Source organism: Bos indicus x Bos taurus, chromosome 10 (assembly GCF_003369695.1).
Source record: "Bos indicus x Bos taurus breed Angus x Brahman F1 hybrid chromosome 10, Bos_hybrid_MaternalHap_v2.0, whole genome shotgun sequence".
NCBI lineage: Eukaryota > Metazoa > Chordata > Mammalia > Artiodactyla > Bovidae > Bos > Bos indicus x Bos taurus.
In genome coordinates, this window is record NC_040085.1 from 49,899,471 (window position 1) to 49,919,357 (window position 19,887).

Sequence of the window (19,887 nt, forward strand, 5' to 3'; positions counted from 1 at the left end):
ATAGAAGGGCTACCTTTTTGCACATGGCCAAGTCATTTTTCTTCATGTAAAGGCAAATATTTCATGCTTCACATTGAGGGTGCCTGGGACTTGCAGCACCAGGAACTAGAAATTATTCACTCCAGCGTTTATATTAGTTGCCCATGTAATGACTTAATGTGACAGCTTGTCAAGAATGAGATTTAATATGCCTGTTGTATGGAAGTCATATTTCATTTGCATTTTGAGACACCGGCCCCAGGGAAATGGGCTTTATGAGTTTTAGTAGGAACTGTTGGGCTTGGTTCATCCACCCAACACTCACACAGAAAAATCTTTTACGGAGCCCTTCTGAAACTAAATACTAAAACTAAAATGAATACTTTTAAGTAAAGGAACAGTTGACCAATAGCTCTTTTAACCATACAGTGAGGGTGTGCTCTCTGTCAGAGCTTCAGAAAATGTAGTGGCATTCCTCTAATTTCTATTGCTTTCCTCTTAACTTTTCATAGGGATGAGTATTTGTGCTTTAAACCAAAGACAATATTTTAAAACATAAAAAAACAGTCTAGAAGTCTATCCAATAAAAACCTTCCATTTTGATTATTTCCTCTGAAGCAAAAGACTGGATACTCTGAGATTCAGTAAGCAATAAGAGGCTTTTTCATGTATCAGAGAATGTTTATTTTCTCTTGTATCCGAACTACACTGGAAGTATTACATGGCATAATAAACCCAACAGATAAAAATAAGCCCCTGGGAAAGCAGTCATGTTTTAAAAATACCATGGCACAATACAAAATGTTCTGAATGTGCTGTAGCACCCAGATATTCAAATAGACATGTACGACTGCTGATATGTATTGGGCTGAGGGGGGTTTGCTGATGGAGACCTAGGAAAGGTTGGTTTTGGGTGGAAGATGACAATGAAAGAAGAAGAAAATGAGAAACAAAAATGTAAATAATGGTGTTTACATGTCAAGTATATAGAAATTTAAAACAAGTAATAATAGTGGCCATGTTTTTATTCTCTAAGAAAGACAAAGTCTCCAAATTGGAGGAGGTAGTACACAGTTGCAATAATCTGTGCACAGGGGCACAGATAGATTTTCCTGGATACAAGCCCCAGAGTAGTGGCTGGCAAGATGCAGTTACCATGGCACAACATCCACTGCTCATTGGAATTGGAATTACCTGGGAGGTTTTTTTCTTTTTAACCCTTCTATCCAGGTTACACTTGAAGCCAGTTAAATCATTCATGGGAGTGAGACCCAGGCATCAGGGTTTGAAAGCTCCCCTAGGTGATTCTAGATGGCTCAGATGGTAAAGAATCTGCCTGCAGTGCAGGAGAAACCTGAGTTTAATCTCTAGGTCGGGAAGATCCCCTGGAGAAGGGAACGGCAATCCACTCCAGTATTCTTGCCTGGAGAATTCCATGGACAGAGGAGCCTGGCAGGCTACAGTCCATGGGGTTGCAAACAGTAGGACACGACTGAGCAACACACACACACACAGGCAATTCTAATGAGCCAAATTCAAGAATCCCTGATCTAGATATTTGCAATCTATTTCTACCTTCTAATCATGTTGGTTCTTTCATTCAATAAGGAATTGACAAAGCATCTATCTCATGCCAGACTATGTAGTAAGCAATAGGGATGAAAACATTTAACAAGGACATCAAACAAGATGCAGTTCTTAACCTCATGGAGTCAAAAGAGAAGGCTTATGCAAAATAATCAAATTGTACTAACAAAAATCATAAAAGCACCAGCTCGTATTTATTGTATACTGTACCCTAGGATGTACAAGCATGTTAAACACTTATCCACTCCCTTCATCTACTGTATTATTATCACATCACTATACATATGAGAGAACTCAGGCCCAGAAAAGTTACATAACTTGCCAGATATAATAAGCTAATTTAGCAGCCCAAATGGGATTCACCCCAAGCAGCCTTCACTCTTAACCATACCATCCTCTGGAGTTTGTGATTAAATGCTAGGAAGGCCCAGAGGAAGAAACAAATAATTGAGCCAAAAGGGGAGGGAGGTGTTTGGGAAAGCCTCAAAAATGAGGCAACATGTGGACTATGTAGAAATTTAGCAGGAATTTTCAGGTGTATATAACAAGCAAACTGTGTTTGGATGAAATAGCATTTGTAAAAATGGGAAGGTACATGAATATTTGAGCAACACAGGATAATTTGTATGATAGTGCAGCTGAGGCTTTGAGGAAATTTGTTCAGGGTGAGACTTTCTGTATGTTCCCAGTTATTCCTAGAACTTTGGAATAACCATAACAAACAAGCAGCCCAAGCAGAATGCTTTTCCCCAGACTATGATCAATGTATAGTTAGTAGCTGACTCTGCACCTACCAATTCCTCATTGTTTAAAGATGTCCTAATCACCATAGCCAGGGAGAGTCCAGACTTCCGGGCAGCCAGGGTCTTAAAAAATTAAAACAAACAAACAAAAAGACAATCGTGAGTTACTGATACATGAGGTGACTGTTATTTACCTATTACTCAGCAGAAGATGAAAATATAAGAGTATAGACTATCACTGTTCACACTTTAGGTAACAGGGACATACTATATTCAATAGTCAGCCAATTCATCCAGAATGTGGAATCACAGAACATTAAAGCTAAAAAGTCCCTTTTAGATCATCAAACCTAGACCCTACATTTCACAGATGATAAAACTGAGGCCCAGTAAGAAAGACTGAGTAACCCAAGGTTTTTAGGCTAGCATGAGACTTCTAAAACATTGTTTTTCTCCAAGAAAACCATAATCACATGCCTTCATAAAACATGACCATTGATACAGAGCCAGCTCACCTCTCTGATAGCCCTGAATCACAACAGGTATTAGATGATTCTTGAGTTGTCTATAGTTTCCTGGAATATGCTTCCATATCTAGCCAATGTATTTTCCTACCAAGTATGCATTTTATCAAGTGAGAATCATCATTCCCAGATTTGTTCTCTTCACTCAATGCTGGTAACTTAGGTGATTTTAAGTAAGAGTTACATTCCTTTAGTTTCCCCTGTAAAATAGAACCATTATACGGCTCCCACTAGAAATATACATGATATAAGGTTAATGTACTCAATGGTACTATAGAGAACTGTGGAAATCAGTTCTAGATGGGAATAATAAATATTCTCCTCCATTAGGGGTCAGAAATATATCTACTTGGAGCCACGAAGACACTGTGCCTAGTTAAGTTCAGTACAGTCCTAAGCGGGGAGGTGACTTTCCATCTGTCTCCACCCCTACCATGTAAACTTATAGGGCACTTATCTCCAAAGATAGTCTTTTATCACTGACAACTACTGTCCCTCAAATTATGTTTTTAGTCTATTTTAGTCCATATTTGCACTTGCTATTTACATAAGTTGTTCTATCTTTCAGAATGGAGATGTTCAATCCTTATAGAACCCAAACTTCTTATTCTTATATGTTTCTGTCTTTTTATTTCCCCACCATGTTCTCTTGGATTGCATGAATAAGAGTAGTATTTGAGAAGACTGCCAAATATTAATTAAATAAATTAAAAATCACTTACCATGGCCTGAAGAGTCCAAGTGATAGAGAAAATAAAATATAAATAATTAGACATATGAGAAAAGAACATAATAATGCTAAATAAGCCTAATGCTAAAAAATGATGTCACACTACAACGGCAGGAATCTGAGATAAATGTAGAGACATATCATGCTTTCCAGCATAAGTTTTTTCCAGGAAAGACTTTGTCTTTTCTAATTTAAAGCTAAAGTGATGAGCTTCGGATAAAGGTTTTCACAGCAAAATTAAAAATTGCCAGTATCAAGAATCTGTGTACATTGTTGTAAAAGGGAAACTTCAGTTTCTCTGGGGGAAATATATTTTCATGCAATAAACTATTAAGAATATGCCTCCAAAACATGAAAACACTGTGAATGATAGAAAACATTTCTTTTTCCTGTTGATGGGCTATTTTTTAGACTTTAATACAGACTATTATTAATTCTTTTCATTTCCCAGCAGTCTCTAGCATATTTCCTTATAGGAGAGTTTGTTATTCAGAGTTATGTTCAGGGCTAGTATAGGCTTTAATGACCTGGAAGCTATGGTTTTCTTTGGAGAGTGAAACAGCTTATTAATTTGGTTATATGTGATCTTAAAGAATAAAGAACTGATTAACATTGTCTGCTTGCTTTATAAAATGCTAAAGATTATAGGGTTAAGGTGAAGACTTCAAATCCAGCCTTACACTGCAAATTAAACTCATGGTCATTTATAAAATTGAGCACATCAAAGCCCAATTGCAGAAGACTGCTTGGCATGTTGTATGACTTCCTTTTTGCTCAATTATAGCACTATTTTAACTCAATCTGTAATTTCACCTAATATCAAAAGCTGTCAAAAGGTTAGAGCTATTTCCTCCATCTAATCGACTTTAAAGAAATAATAAGCCTAATGCTGCTAGCATCCAGCTTCTTCTGTGTTTTATGCTATGAAATATTTACAGGCTAGGCATTTAATGAGAAGGACAATATGACATCTAATAAAGACAATGCATGCAGTCAAAATGAATTAAACAGGAGTGACTCACCACATCTCGTACAATAGGCAGAGTTTTCTTTTTGCGGAGATCCGGCATACTGTCAATACCATAAAGTCCCCGACCAGCTCTGAAAGAGGGGGAGAAGGAATGATTTCAATGGAGAATAGACTTCCTATTAAAAAAATTCCACTGTCTGTAGTAAAAAGTCTGTGAAAGAAGGTTAAAGGATTACCATACTGGTTAAGACAGCAGCAAAGATCCAAGACTCAAGGACCTTGCCCCAAAGTAAGAGACCAACTATCACACATAGTGATCACTCTCCATCTTAGATGGTTTCATACTTTGAAGAATTATATATGGTCTGGTTTGACACATTGTTTTATTGTACCACAGAGAGGATAATTAAAATTGTTAGGTATATGGAACTTTGCACCTAGAGGAAGAAACAGAATCAAACCAGTTTTGGTGAAAGTTTGATCTGTCTGCAATGATTAAAAAAAAAAAAACTTTTATAGCAAAAATACTATTTTTGTGTGTGTGTACATTGTGTCTTCACAGATTGAACTCCAAGCAGAATCTTAACAATTTAACAACATATTTAAAATACTAGTGATTATCCCAGTACCATAATTTCCACTTATCTGAATTATCCAAAGATAAATGCACAAGATTAAATGTTGTATAAGCATGTTCACTGCAACTTTTTCTACTAACAACAAAAGCTAGGTAACCTAAATATTCAGTAACCGTATACTGATTGAATGAATTATAGAATATTACACAATGGAAGTGATGCAATCATTAAAGTAAGGAAACTATCAACAAGGTGAAAAGACAGCCTTCAGAATGGGAGAAAATAATAGCAAATGAAGCAACTGACAAACAACTAATCTCAAAAATATACAAGCAACTCCTACAGCTCAACTCCAGAAAAATAAATGACCCAATCAAAAAATGGGCCAAAGAACTAAATAGACATTTCTCCAAAGAAGACATACAGATGGCTAACAAACACATGAAAAGATGCTCAACATCACTCATTATCAGAGAAATGCAAATCAAGACCACTATGAGGTACCATTTCACACCAGTCAGAATGGCTGCGATCCAAAAGTCTACAAATAATAAATGTTGGAGAGGGTGTGGAGAAAAGGGAACCCTCTTACACTGTTGGTGGGAATGCAAACTAGTACAGCCACTATGGAGAACAGTGTGGAGATTCCTTAAAAAACTGGAAATAGAACTGCCTTATGATCCAGCAATCCCACTGTTGGGCATACACACTGAGGAAACCAGAAGGGAAAGAGACACGTGTACCTCAATGTTCATCGCAGCACTGTTTATAATAGCCAGGACATGGAAGCAACCTTGATGCCCATCAGCAGATGAATGGATAAGAAAGCAGTGGTACATATACACAATGGAGTATTACTCAGCCATTAAAAAGAATTCATTTGAATCAGTTCTAATGAGGTGGATGAAACTGGAGCCTATTATACAGAGTGAAGTAAGCCAGAAGGAAAAACACCAATACAGTATACTAACGCATATATATGGAATTTAGAAAGATGAGAACAATAACCCTGTGTACGAGACAGCAAAAGAGACACTGATGTATGGAACAGTCTTATGGACTCTGTGGGAGAGGGAGAGGGTGGGAAAATTTGGGACAATGGCATTGAAACATGTAAAATATCATGTATGAAACGAGATGCCAGTCCAGGTTCAATGCACGATATTGGATGCTTGGGGCTAGTGCACTGGGATGACCCAGAGGGATGGTATGGGGAGGGAGGAGGGAGGAGGGTTCAGGATGGGGAGCACATGTATACCTGTGATGGATTCATTTTGATATTTGGCAAAACCAATACAATTATGTAAAGTTTAAAAATAAAATAAAATTTAAAAAAATTAAAAAATAAAAAATTAATAAAGTAAATAAGTTAAATAAACATGTGCATATATAAAAAATACAGAATGTTAAGAAAGCACATTTCCATATTATTAAGTTTCCTATTGACCCTCATATGAATGGATGCTTATATATGCATGGAAAATGTCTAGAAATATATTCAACAAATTGATAACCATACTTACCTCCGTGGAATAAAATTGGATGAGAGAAAGACAGAAGACTCCCTATGTTATAAATTTAGTAATGTTCAAAATTTTTATAATAAGCATATGTTATATCTGCAATTTAAAATAATTTTAAATACATTATATTTGTTTATTAAAATAAATTTAATACATTGAATTTGATTTTTCTTGCATCAAAGCCAGTCTTTTTATACAACCAAAAAGGTCATCATCATCCCCTTCTGCTCACTTGAACTGCACAACTCCTGCTAACCTCTAGCTAAGAGCCAGCTTTTGCACCAGAAGTATCACAATGCGGGCACAATGTTTTAGCTGGGCAGCGCTGCCATTGAAACAGGCTGCAACAGCCAATAATAGGTTATCAGCATTTTAATATTCTGTTTTCACTGACACAAAGATTGTCTTTTCATTCCTGCTGCTTAATTTAACAAAGGCGAACCTTTGTCTTGTATCTCTTAGTAGCCAACAGTCTGAACTCTAATACTTCCAATTTGGTGATCTTGGACAATTTACAAAAATCACCACCCAACTCATATAAAATAGTAGAGCAAAATATTAATGAAGATGTAATAAACAGTAATAATGCCATAACTTACATGTTTGAAAATAAGGAGCAAATCCAGTAATACATGTGAAATATTAAAACCATTGCACATGGTTGTGTCACTGTCAGTGATGAACAGTATACTTAAGGTCATGCACTTGAAACAAAAGTTACCTATAGGTCACAGAATACAGGACAAAAGTAACTATGGGGCAGAGACTAAGGAAGGGGAAAGAAAGAATGGGAAGGAATAAAAGATGTGAGGAGAGACAGGGTGTGGTAGCTGGAGATGACATTCAACAGTTAAGTGGTCCACCACTGAACCTGTGAAAAGGAGTTAATACAGCTTCTGTTGTCTGACACTCTAGAGCAGCTGATTGGTGGCTCAGCAGTAATGAATCTGCCTGCAACGTGGGAGACCTGGGTTCCATCCCTGGATTGGGAAGATCCCCTGGAGGAGGGCATGACAACCCACTCCAGTATTCTCGCCTGGAATATCCCCATGGACAGGGGAGCTTGGTGGCTACAGTCCATGGGTTTGCAAAGAGTCAGACATGACTGAGTACATAAGACACTCTCTAGGTCAAGGGCTGTGATAGTCATGGTGACAAAGAGCAAGAATTGAGATCACAAAAGACACATTGGCAACATTCTCTCATGAACTCCAAGAAACCGCAGAGTACAGAAGGGCAGTATATTTTTTTTCTTCTGAACACTCATCTTCAGAAAGACTACTGCTATCTCCGTGTGACATCCTGCTTCCCTCCTATCCTCTTTCCATATTCTTCTCTCCCTGCTTGTTCATGCTTGAACCTCCCCCACCACACACATATCTCAAACACTAAATATATGTGAAAATAAATAAATAAATAGATGGGAAAGGATTATGTAAGTGGGTTTCCAAAGCATTTTTCCAGTTTCATTTGCTCCAATCTAAGACTCTGATTCCTTGCACTTTCTACTTTCACTCCTCTGTGAACAGAATAATAATGGCATAAAATGTTCATCAATAAATGTCTTTCCACCACATTACATAGCAATCATACTAACTCACTGCCTCCAAGTGTTTTGAAATGTTTTGACTCCTAAATAATGTGACTTTAATAACTTTGTAGAGAAACATATTCAATTGTGATAATGGTTGAGAAAGTGATTTATAAACTGCAAAGTGTTATATAAGTGAGTCATATATTTTCTTCCTATCAATAAGATTACTTATTGTCTTTGTGTTTTCCTTCTCATGGAACTTAAATTCCAAAGCCCATCTAGAATTTGGAGTAACTGTATATATTCACAGATTCAGGAATAAATAATGCACAGATATGTTATTGAATCACACTTCACCCTTATGCTTGTCTCATCAGAAGAGAGAGACACAAGGAATGAGGCCAAACTTGAGCCGAAGTTAGAACACAGGGATCCAAAATTCATCTGTCTCATCTGAGCTTGTTATTTAATTAAACCTATATTTTATAATTTTTAAAACTGTAATGCAGTAAAATATATTCTCTTAAGCTTCACAGGTAGCGCCCAAAGTGTTCATCAGGTTGTGTTTTCTTGTTTTACATTTTTACCATTACTCTAAGAAGTTTGGATAAACATATACTTTAAAGAGCTTATCCATCAAGTAATAATAAAGCTTTTATTTCAAACTTTAAAAAAAGATCCTGCCCTAATAGCCTCACTTTTTGAATAGAAAAGTGCTTGGTAAATACTGTGAAGTGCTATACAAATGTCAATTATTTGTGTAATAGTTACCGAGAGGCTTCCTAACCAGGAGAGGTCTGGGAGTGATTAAATAACAACAACCAAAAAAAGGTGAAGCATGGAAAGAACACAGTAGGTAAGGAAATAATTGACTTTTTGGCAAGAGGTCAGGTTCATGGATATCAGTTAAAATCCAAAAGAAAGTAGTTAGGCTGGATGAGGAGGAGGTCAGAGGCAGTCATCAACAGGGGCAACAGCAGGTAGGTAATTCTGAAGGGAAATCTAATTTTAGGGAAGAGCTGTTTGATTTCACCCCTTTCTGTAATAGCTGATTCGATTATCCTGTCTCTAATGTATCCAACAAACTAGCTAATTCTAGCTGACATTTAAATGTGCTTACCAGGAGCCAGACATAATACTAATCATCAAATTCAATCTTTACAAGTATTATGTCATTTTATTCTCAAAAAAATCCACTGAGGAATAGGTACAATTATTTCTCCCATTTTATAGATGAAGAAACGAAGGCACAGAATAGTTCAGAATCATCCCAAAGATCATGATCTAAGTCAGAGTTAGCACTATCATACTCTACTGCTTTTATGATTACACAATTCTACATTTACAACAATATGAGTTGAGGCTTCCCATTAATCCCATTTTACCCTTGTTAAATCTTAAGGACAGCAACTTCCCCAGGCCTAGAAATACCTGGTAGATCTTGATATCCATTGTGGGAGTGTCTTGCCTTGAACATCATGTTCTTAACAATGTATATATAAATATATATATAGAGAGAACTATATTATTATAATTATATAATATATATTAATATTAATAACATGCATATATATATAATGTATATATTTTGTAGGAGAATTCAGAGGCCTGTCCCAGTTGATTCAGAGGTGCTTCTAGTATTTGAATTAAAAAAAATGTATTCATACCCCAATGTTCATCGCAGCACTGTTTATAATAGCCAGGACATGGAAGCAACCTAGATGTCCATCAGCAGATGAATGGATAAGAAAGCTATGGTACATATACACAATGGAGTATTACTCAGCCATTAAAAAGAAAACATTTGAATCAGTTCTAATGAGGTGGATGAAACTGGAGCCTATTATACAGAGTGAAGTAAGCCAGAAGGAAAAACACCAATACAGTATAATTATGCATATATATAGAATTTAGAAAGATGGTAACAATAACCCTGTGTATGAGACAGCAAAAGAGACACTGATGTATAGAACAGTCTTATGGACTCTATGGGAGAGGGAGAGGGTGGGAAAATTTGGGAGAATGGCATTGAAACATGTAAAATATCATGTATGAAATGAGATGCCAGTCCAGGTTCGATGCACGATACTGGATGCTTGGGCTAGTGCACTGGGACGACCCAGAGGGATGGTATGCGGAGGGAGGAGGGAGGAGGGTTCAGGATGGGGAACACATGTATACCTGTGGCAGATCCATTTTGATATTTGGCAAAACCAATACAATTATGTAAAGTTTAAAAATAAAATAAAATTTAAAAAAAATGTATTCAAAGGCTATTATCTTCAGATTAGAAGCCCTGTATCACTGTATAAAATAGTCCCAATCCTCCCCAAGTGGTTTCTCTCCAGCTATTCAAGTGTTCCTCTGATGAAAAAGGAGTCTTTAGACTAGAGGCATTACAAATGAGACAAAGGCATCATGAGATCCACAGAAATGTCTGGAACGTCAATGACTACATATAATTGACAATGGATATAATTTTATAGGCTAAATTAAGTGAGATGTATTCTAATTCAACATTTGTTCTCTTAAAAAGTTTTCATATTTTTCATGGTTTTATTTCTTACTTCTTCGCCTAATTATACTAAAAGGAGTTTACTGAGTTTAATAAAGTCTGTGTAAAAAAATGTATGGCTATATACCTTGAGTCAGGTTCAGTTAATTATTTCATTACAAAAAAAATACAAATTTTATAAAAGATATATATGATATTCAGCAATTTTTAAGAACTCTGACACACAGGTAGGAGGGGTAAAGCTGATTTTACTAAATACATAGCAGTTATTTTTACTTCAAAATTGACTTGATAACATACTGAGTCTATTCAGATTGAAAAAGAACTCTGAGAAGACTCAGAGGAGTAAATGCATGAAAGCTATAAGCAGGTTTCCTGAAAGTAGCACTTTCTGATTATGGGACAAAGATGTGCTATTTCCACATGTGGAAGCTTGATGCTTAATTGGTAATATTTGGAGACTTGCTGATTTCCATTAGAAATCAGAAAATTGGTAAACTCTGCTTATATCCAAAGGAGTTGTTAAATTAATTGAAGACTATAAGCCTGAAAAAAAACATAATACTTCTGTTTATGTCTGTGTTTCCAAGGCAATTATTGGGCAGGGTTATATAATCAATCTTTTTTAGCATTATGGAATATTAAGGCAGTGTAAAAGTTTAACTAAATCATTTTAACTCCCACTCCTCTAGTACAGCTGTACACCCTTTCAGACTTTAAAAAACTCTCTGCATTTTTTACCTTACTTAAACATACAATGACCAATATTGCTTTTTCTGATTAATGTGATGTATTTTACACCCATTTTAACACTTTTCTTGATGACCATGATACACTTTATTCACCTGCAGCATATTAGGATATGTCATTCAGGATATTTTCTTTTTCTTTTCTTCATTTTCTGGAAAAGATTTCCATTATTGTCAACAATGAATGAATATTTGTGTTTGTGTAATTGATGACTCACTCCCCACAGGCAATTAATCAGCAGTTCCTAAAGATTTATTGATTCTTTATCTCATCAAAACTAAGATACTATCTGTCATAAGATGAAATGTTATTTTATACACCATTGGGGAAAAATCAAATTAATCTCTGATACCATGCTCTCCTTGAAGTTAGAATTTAAATTTTATACTTATTGAAGGGCCCTCTTTAAGTGACTCTCTGGCATAGATTTCTGTCATATGTCATATATATTTTTCTCACATATAAAAAGGAAAATATAAACAAAACAAATTATTATTCAGAGTCCAGCTTTTCGGAATTACTCAACTCAGAACTGTCATTGTCTAGAGCTTTTTCCAAATTATTGTCCTTTAAGCCATCAATTTTGGCCACCTGATGCGAAGAGCTGACTCATTTGAAAAGACCCTGATGCTGAGAAAGATCGAGGGCGGGAGGAGAAGGGGACAACAGAGGAAGAGATGGTTGGATGGCATCACCGACTCAATGGACATGAGTTTGGGTAAACTTTGGGAGTTGGTGATGGACAGGGAGGCCTGGGGTACTGCAGTTCATGGGGTCGCAAAGAGTCAGACACGACTGAGGGACTGAACTGAACTAATGCCATCAAGAGCAACAGTGATTGGGTATTATGAGTAACAGTGCTTCGTTACTGTCTCTTGTGTGATTCTTCCTCAAAGCATCCTTATTTTTCTAAACTGGAGCAACTGTCCAGCCATATCACTAGCAATAAGAAAAAAATGACTTTGCTTTCCCAGGGCAATTTTTAACTAAGTTTAACAAGCATTCAGGCTTATAATCTCTTACAGCTGCTGCTTGGCTACCAATTTTTTTAAAACACCATCAATTATTAACACACATCTCCATTTGTTCTAAAGTATAAAAGTATAAAATGCACAGTTGCCTCTCTCCTGAACTTTCCCATTGATGGTCCCTAGCCCAGGCTTTACTATCTTAACTAATATCTTAAAATTTTTGCCAGACCACTTTTTTTTAAACATCATTAACAGAGTGATTTTCTAGAACACAAACTTGAAAATGTCATCTTTTACACTCAATATGCCTCAGTGCCTACAAGATACCAGAACTCAGTAAGGTATGATTTCTCCTCCAGTCTCATCTTTTTGGACTTCTCCCTATACTTCCTTGTTCTAGTCATCTTGAACTCCTTATAGATCCTTGGAGAAATTACACAATTCCCTACTTGTCTAATTTTAACTCCGTTATTTCCTTTACTGGCACTGGTCTCCTCACTCGGTGGCATAAGCTGACACTGACTGACCTCGCAAATGAAACTTGAATGTAACAGTCATCAACCCATCAGGCAGGTGTAAGTGCATCTTCCTCATCTCTACCAACTCTACTTGACTGCAACCTCAACATCGGGGATGCTCAGTGGGAGGGACTTGGGAGTACGGGAATGAAGAAGGGGTAAGATCATGACTCCAGCTTTTCAGATGGACTTCTCAGCAGCTGTGTGGGTTAAAATTAAATATTTGTTACTGAGAGAATGGTATCCCTACTCTTTGGTTGAACTGAGGCTGAAAAATATTTGAGGATGGTTGGTCTAAGTCTTTCCCCATAATGCCTATAAAACAGAATTTTGTTTGTTCATGTGGATGTCCCTGATAGAATATAGGTTTCAAAAAAATGAGAAATAAAACTTAGTAACCTTTATCTCCCTATTGCCAACTCTGGCATGTAACAGAGAAGACAAACATGGAAGGTCAAGTGAGTAAGCCTTGCCACTGGAGAGATGAGGTATTAAGTTATCCATGGTCTTGGTTTGGAATCAAAGATTCTTATCTGTGAAATAATACATGGAAAGTATGAGACAGAAGCCTGAGGAGCAGGGGGAAAGTTAAGGACCCCACACTAAAGTGGGTTATCAGGCAAAGACTTAGTCACGTAAGAAGGTAAGAGCCTAGTGACTCAACCAGTAAATATTCTTTAAACTCTATGAACCTTGATTATCCATAGAAAATTCAAAAATTATCTTCACAGTGGCTTTGTTGTGAGCACCAATTGAGAAAATATGTGTAAGTAGATTATGTATTATTGATAGCAATTATTTCATTATCAGATCAGTCACTCAGTCGTGTCCGACTCTTTGAGACCCCATGAATCGCAGCACGCCAGGCCTTCTTGTCCATCACCAACTCCCGGAGTTCACTCAGACTCACGTCCATCGAATCAGTGATGCCATGCAGCCATCTCATCCTCTGTCGTCCCCTTCTCCTCCTGCCCCCAATCCCCCCAGCATCAGAGTCTTTTTCCAATGAGTCGACTCTTCGCATGAGGTGGCCAAAGTACTGGAGTTTCAGCTTTAACATCATTCCTTCCAAAGAAATCCCACGGCTGATCTCCTTCAGAATGGACTGGTTGGATCTCCTTGCAGTCCAAGGGACTCTCAAGAGTCTTCTCCAACACCACAGTTCAAAAGCATCAATTCTTCAACACTCAGCCTTCTTCACAGTCCAACTCTCACATCCATACATGACCACAGGAAAAACCATAGCCTTGACTAGACGAACCTTTGTTGGCAAAGTAATGTCTCTGCTTTTGAATATGCTATCTAGGTTGGTCATAGCTTTCCTTCCAAGGAGTAAGCGTCTTTTAATTTCATTAAAATTTTTTTTTTATTTCATTATAGACTTGTCTAAATAGGAACATCATTGAAATTGATTGAATGTATGCTGGCCCACTGCTGCCCTGTGGCTAAGCTACATTCCTCCAACTAGGGAACATATTAGTAACAGAGTCTCTCTCAGACACACACTTGTGGGTAGCTATCTACTTAAAGAATTAAAGAAAAGGGCAGCAAGCCAAAGTTGCAATTGCACCCCGTGTGGTATTCTGAGCACCATTAACTTCCTCTTCTGACTCAGCTTGGTCTAGGCTTCTTTCCTCTGATATTATTTTGGTTAGTGCCTCAGCCCTGATAAGCATGTGTCTTGGCTGGGTTTATTCCTTGCCTAACCCTCATATATAATCCTGGTTCCAGTTATTTATGTTAGACAAAGGTCTCATAGATGCTCGAACCAAGTTCATTTTTTCTGCTAGTTCTAATCTTGAAAAACACTGCTTTTATCCTCTCAATTATTTAAGCTCTGACTTAGAAATAAAATTCAAAGCATAAAGCTTCTCCCTAGTACTAATCATTCCAGACTCCTCTTCATTATTTCCTGGGTACTGTGAACTGTAAGCATAAAGTAGGATGGTTGTCTTTATGGAAAGTCATATCTAGTCCTCTAAACCATCACTGATGATCCCGGTGGAGGGAGCTACATTAGAGACCAACACGATATCTCAATAAAACAGGTTCAGCCGTATTTCCTTTTACCTTGCAGTATTATTAGTTCCTTGATGGAGAATGAGATGAGCTAGCCCTAGGGATCTACCAGTTCCATATCCCTAGGTTCAATCAACTGCAGATTGAAAATATTTAGAAAAAAAAATTCAGAAATTCCCCAAGGTGAAAATTGAATTTTCTGTGTGCTGGCAACTATCTGCATAGCATTTACAACTATCTAAATAGCATTTGGGAGCCTCTGATGGCTCAGCAAGTAAAGAATCACCCTGCAATGCAGGAAACACAGGAGACTTGAGTTCAATCCCCGGGTCAGGAATATCCTCTGGAGAAGGAAATCTATATTCTACTTGTTATTGTAAGTAATCTAGAGGTGATTAAAAGTATACAGCAGGATGTACATAGGTTATGCCCAAATACTAAACCTTTTTTTATATAAAGGACATGAGCATCTTCAAATTTTGGTAACTGTGAGGGCCCTGGAACCAATCTCCTGCAGATAGCAAGGGGTTGACTGCACTTGGTTTGAGTTTAGATTCCATGGTTGTATGAAAAATACAGAAAATTATGTGCAGTGGGACAATACTGTTCTCAACTGAGAGATCAGAGGAAAGTGAAACTATGAGTTACAGCATATTCTTATCTTCCAACTCTTACTCATTCTGGGCATGTGTTAATAAGACACTGAACTGGCATGTTGAATTGCCATCACTTCTAAATGGTGTCCTTTCTCATTTCTTGCTTTCACTCTTTCACTTTTTCTCTAATTCATACTAAACATGTATATGAATTAACTTCACCAAAGGAGGCAAGGAACATGTTTGTTCTGGAGCACAGTGATACCAATAAATAGTTTTTAAGTGTTCTTGAATATTTCCACAAACTTACCAGCACTCTCACGTGAAGACTCCATTTTAGAACCAATTATCTTTCCTGTAGATTTTTTTGGATGTCTTCTTTTGATTTCTCTGCTTTTTGTACTATCACCATTTGCTCAATTGCAGAGGCTTAAAATCCTTTATAACAGCTAACCCAAGTTGTAAAACTTGAACAACCTAAGAAATTATACATTCCATCATTCTTGTATTTAGGCCTGCAGAAACTGCGCTGCAAGACATGTAAATGCTTGTTCAGGATAAGCAGCTTGTGGTACCAAGCTGACATTCTCAGGGCTCCAGACCATCACTGATGCCCTTCTGTCTTCTTTGCTTCTCATATCCAAGAGGTATCAAGCCTTGTCCATTTCCATTTGTCACAGTCTCTTTTCCTTCTTCACATCCCCTCTCATTTGTTTCTTTCTTTAAATCAGGATCACCACAATTTTTTGTGACTTTTACCCTGTTACACCTGGCATTCTTTCTGTTGACTTCCTAAGTACTAACCTCCCTATCTGCAGTTCATCTTGGACAGAACTGTCACATCCATCTTGCTGTGAGTATGTAGCCATGAGACTAACATGACGAAAGCAATGTTTTAAAAAGACTGGTCTGGCAGTGCGGTTCGTGATGGATTAGAGGACGGATCAAGGAGACAGAGAGATGGTCGGACAGACTGTTGAAGTAATTCTGGAATCCTTAACGAGGGTCTTGACTGAGGTGGTTTTTACTACTTTCTTTGGCAACACCTTCATTCCACTTTGTGAACGCTGGTAAAGCTCCCAATTCAAACTGCTATAATATTTTAAAGAGTAAAGGGTCTCATCGTCAAGGAGAGCCTTTGTATTCTACTAAATTACTCTCTCCTTTCCTAGGCATTGACCTCTTGCCACTCTGCAATGCTCCTTAGCACTTTAAAGCAGGCTTTTTCAAATCTCTGTTCTTTTGAAACATGGTTTCAGAAGTGCTGACTACCTCATTATTCATTTTTACATTATTTTTCAAAAGCTAATGTCATTTTAAGTTTTTAAAGACATAAAGGGGATGTGAAAGAGTCACCATTCTGGTAGTAAAGGGGATTGCAGGTTATAGTTTCAATGATTAAAACTATTTTTCATAACAAAACAACCAAATGGTCCTAGGTTTTAGTATAATGAGATGGAGAAGTGAAAAGCTAAAATGCAGCTGTTAAATGTGCTTCTGAAAATTTCTTAACTTTAGTCTTATGAGGACAACGCCAGGTGTTGGGGATTAATTTCTAACAATTCAATTATTATATGTATCTTCCAGGGCTCATTTCCTTCACAGATTGTTTAATCAAAGAGACAACAGTATTTTCTAAAGCTTGCAATTCCCTACACCAGGAACCTTTCTTACCCCTCTGTTAACATCATCTGCACTGAGATTAAACTCATAACATCACATGCTACACAAAAGAAAACAAGTAAAATATATAGCCCCTAAAGTCACTTGTAACTAAGCAATTGTTATGATATGAAAATAATGTTCATTTAATTAAAATTCATACCACATAGGGTCTCGATTTAGAGTGTTAGTTTTTAAACACCTAAACCAGGCTTCTGTGGCTCAAAGCTATAGTAGATATGAAATTGTATATATCAACATTTTTTTTGGTTTAAAGCTAATTTTATAAGTAATCTCTCTGTAAAGACTCAACATTCACTTATACATAGTTTATAAAGTACAATTATTTGTAAGTTAATGAAACACTAGGTTCTTGTAATATGCTTTACTTGAAGGCCATTAAATACAAATACCCAATAGCAAAGAACTACATTTCTCAAAGCTAAAGCCGCATAGCCTCATGTTCCTTTTAATCATACTGTTCTTTAGAAATATGCTGCATATTTAATCCACTGAAATTTTTAACAATCTGTCTCCTATCAATAAGGAAAATTAGGTTTTGTGGTTTTTTTTTTAACAATCTCTCTCCTATTACTAATGAAAACTGGTAGTGCCTGAAGGCAGAAACTGAGCCATTAGGTTGCTGCCTGGCTTTAACAGCCTAAGTTCCCTCTTATCCTCAATGTTTTTGAATCCTTTTTACAGTTTACCCTATGCTAAAAGAAACACAAAACATGACCCAGCGTTTAGCTCAGAATAAAGACACATCTTATCCAGTGGTCTAACTTTGATAGGTAATACCAAGAAAGACCAAGGGGAAAATAAAAAAAGAAGAAAACTCAAGCTCTGTGTATCTAAAGAAGTACCCCATTCACAGAAAACATAATTGAGTCAAGCCCTGGGGATGTTATTCCATGGTTATCTCACTATTTGAAGAGATATTACAGAATCCTTTCAATACGATTAAAATATAGTTTTAGAAAGACAATGAATATATATCAAGTACTGGTTTGGCTTTCCCAGGTGGAGCAGTGGTAAAGAATCTGCCTGCCAATGCAGGAGACGCAAGAGACTCTGGTTTGATCCATGAGTTGAGAAGATCCCCTGGAACAGGAATTGGCAACCTGCTCTGATATTCTTGCCTGGGAAAACCCATGGCCAGAGAAGCCTGGTGGGCAACAGTCTGTGGGACCACAAAGAGTCAGACATGACTGAGGGCATGCATATACGCATACACACAAGTATTGGTTTAATGAATTGCCAACCAGGGAGTGGCTGTTGGAGAGATTCTAACTGAAACAAAAATGCAGGGATAGAATATTGTGTTATCAATCACTTATTTTAAAAAATGTTTCCCTGGTCACTGATTCCAAGTCTGTTACTTCTTTCCCTCAATAGCTTCGTCTGTGCTCTGACTCCCATATTATTGGTGGAAAACTCCTGACACCATTAGGCTCAGCAACATTCTCATATCTAAGAAAGTTTCAAGCATAAGCCCTTTATGCTTAGCAAGTTCAGAAGTGGCTTCCCTAACCTATCCATCCATCTGCTGAAAAGTCCTCTTCAACTCATGAAGGTACTCAGAGGAGTGATGGCCCAGGGTTGTACAAGAAATCAGAAGTCTATAGCATTAATGAAGCTCAATTTAATGATCTTAAACAATTTTAATAGCCAAGAACCATTTGACTATGCTACCAAGGTACTGAATTTACTCCTCTTATAATAATAATCATTTGATCATATCTGATTTTCACTCAGATTGCAGACCTCTCAAAAATAGGAACTAATTTCATTTTCATCTGTAATATTTAGTTAAGATTTGACACATATTAGTATTGGTACATATTCTACTTCCTCTGGTATCTCAAACGGTAAAAAAAAAAAAAAAATATATATATATATATACACACACACACACATATATATATACACACACACACACACCTGCAATGCAGGAGACCTAGGTTTGATGCCTGGGTCAGGAAATTCCTCTGGAGGAGGAAATGGTATCCTACTCCAGTATTCTTGCCCGGGAAACCCCATGGACATCAGGGCCTGGTGGGCTACAGTCCATGGAGTTGCAAAGAGTTTGACATGACTGAGTGGCTATCACTTTCACACATACCATCAAGCAAAAACAGTAAAATCAGTGATTGGAAGGATTCTTTTCAGTTATTTTTTAGGTATTCCTTTTAAAGCAAATGAACATAAACGGAGAATCTGGAGTAATTAGATATTAAACTACTGTCCCAGTTCTCTTGTCTGCCTCAGGATTTGAGACAAATATTGTCATTCTAGCAATTATGCTTCTCTGAAAATTGAAAAACAAATGATTATTTTTATAATCAAAACTTTACTCTTATTGTTCTTATCATAGGAACACTTCACCTGCCCAATGCAATCAGAGGTTAATAGAGAATAAGCATTGTTTGGTCCTGATGGATATACCTTGCATTTTCAGGTATAGTTACTGAAATTGAAATGGAACTTTAAAAAGCACACATGCAACTAAAAGGTGATTACAGCTATTTAGAAGAGAAAAATCCATCTATGTTTAACCTAATGTGTCATCAACTCTGCTAGAAGGCTGTCAAACTAGTATTACAGAAACACTTTTTAAATCCAGTATTTAAAACAAACAAACACAGGTATAATTAGAATGGAAGGAAGGAGGAGGAAATCAAACTA

General features: G+C 36.9%; 1 protein-coding gene across 2 annotated transcripts in view; it reads right to left on the bottom strand.

The window, feature by feature from the left end:
• UNC13C (unc-13 homolog C) overlaps positions 1 to 19,887 on the bottom strand; it is a 706,036-nt gene that overhangs the window by 407,881 nt on the left and 278,268 nt on the right. The window contains exons 7-9 of one of the 2 annotated variants that reach the window (XM_027553962.1): positions 4,586 to 4,664; positions 3,556 to 3,561; positions 2,361 to 2,432 (exon numbers count right to left, since the gene is read on the bottom strand). In XM_027553962.1, the coding sequence (XP_027409763.1) occupies positions 2,361 to 2,432; positions 3,556 to 3,561; positions 4,586 to 4,664 (157 nt within the window). The remainder of the gene's footprint in view (positions 1 to 2,360; positions 2,433 to 3,555; positions 3,562 to 4,585; positions 4,665 to 19,887) is intronic. The other variant, XM_027553963.1, reaches the window with a different exon arrangement.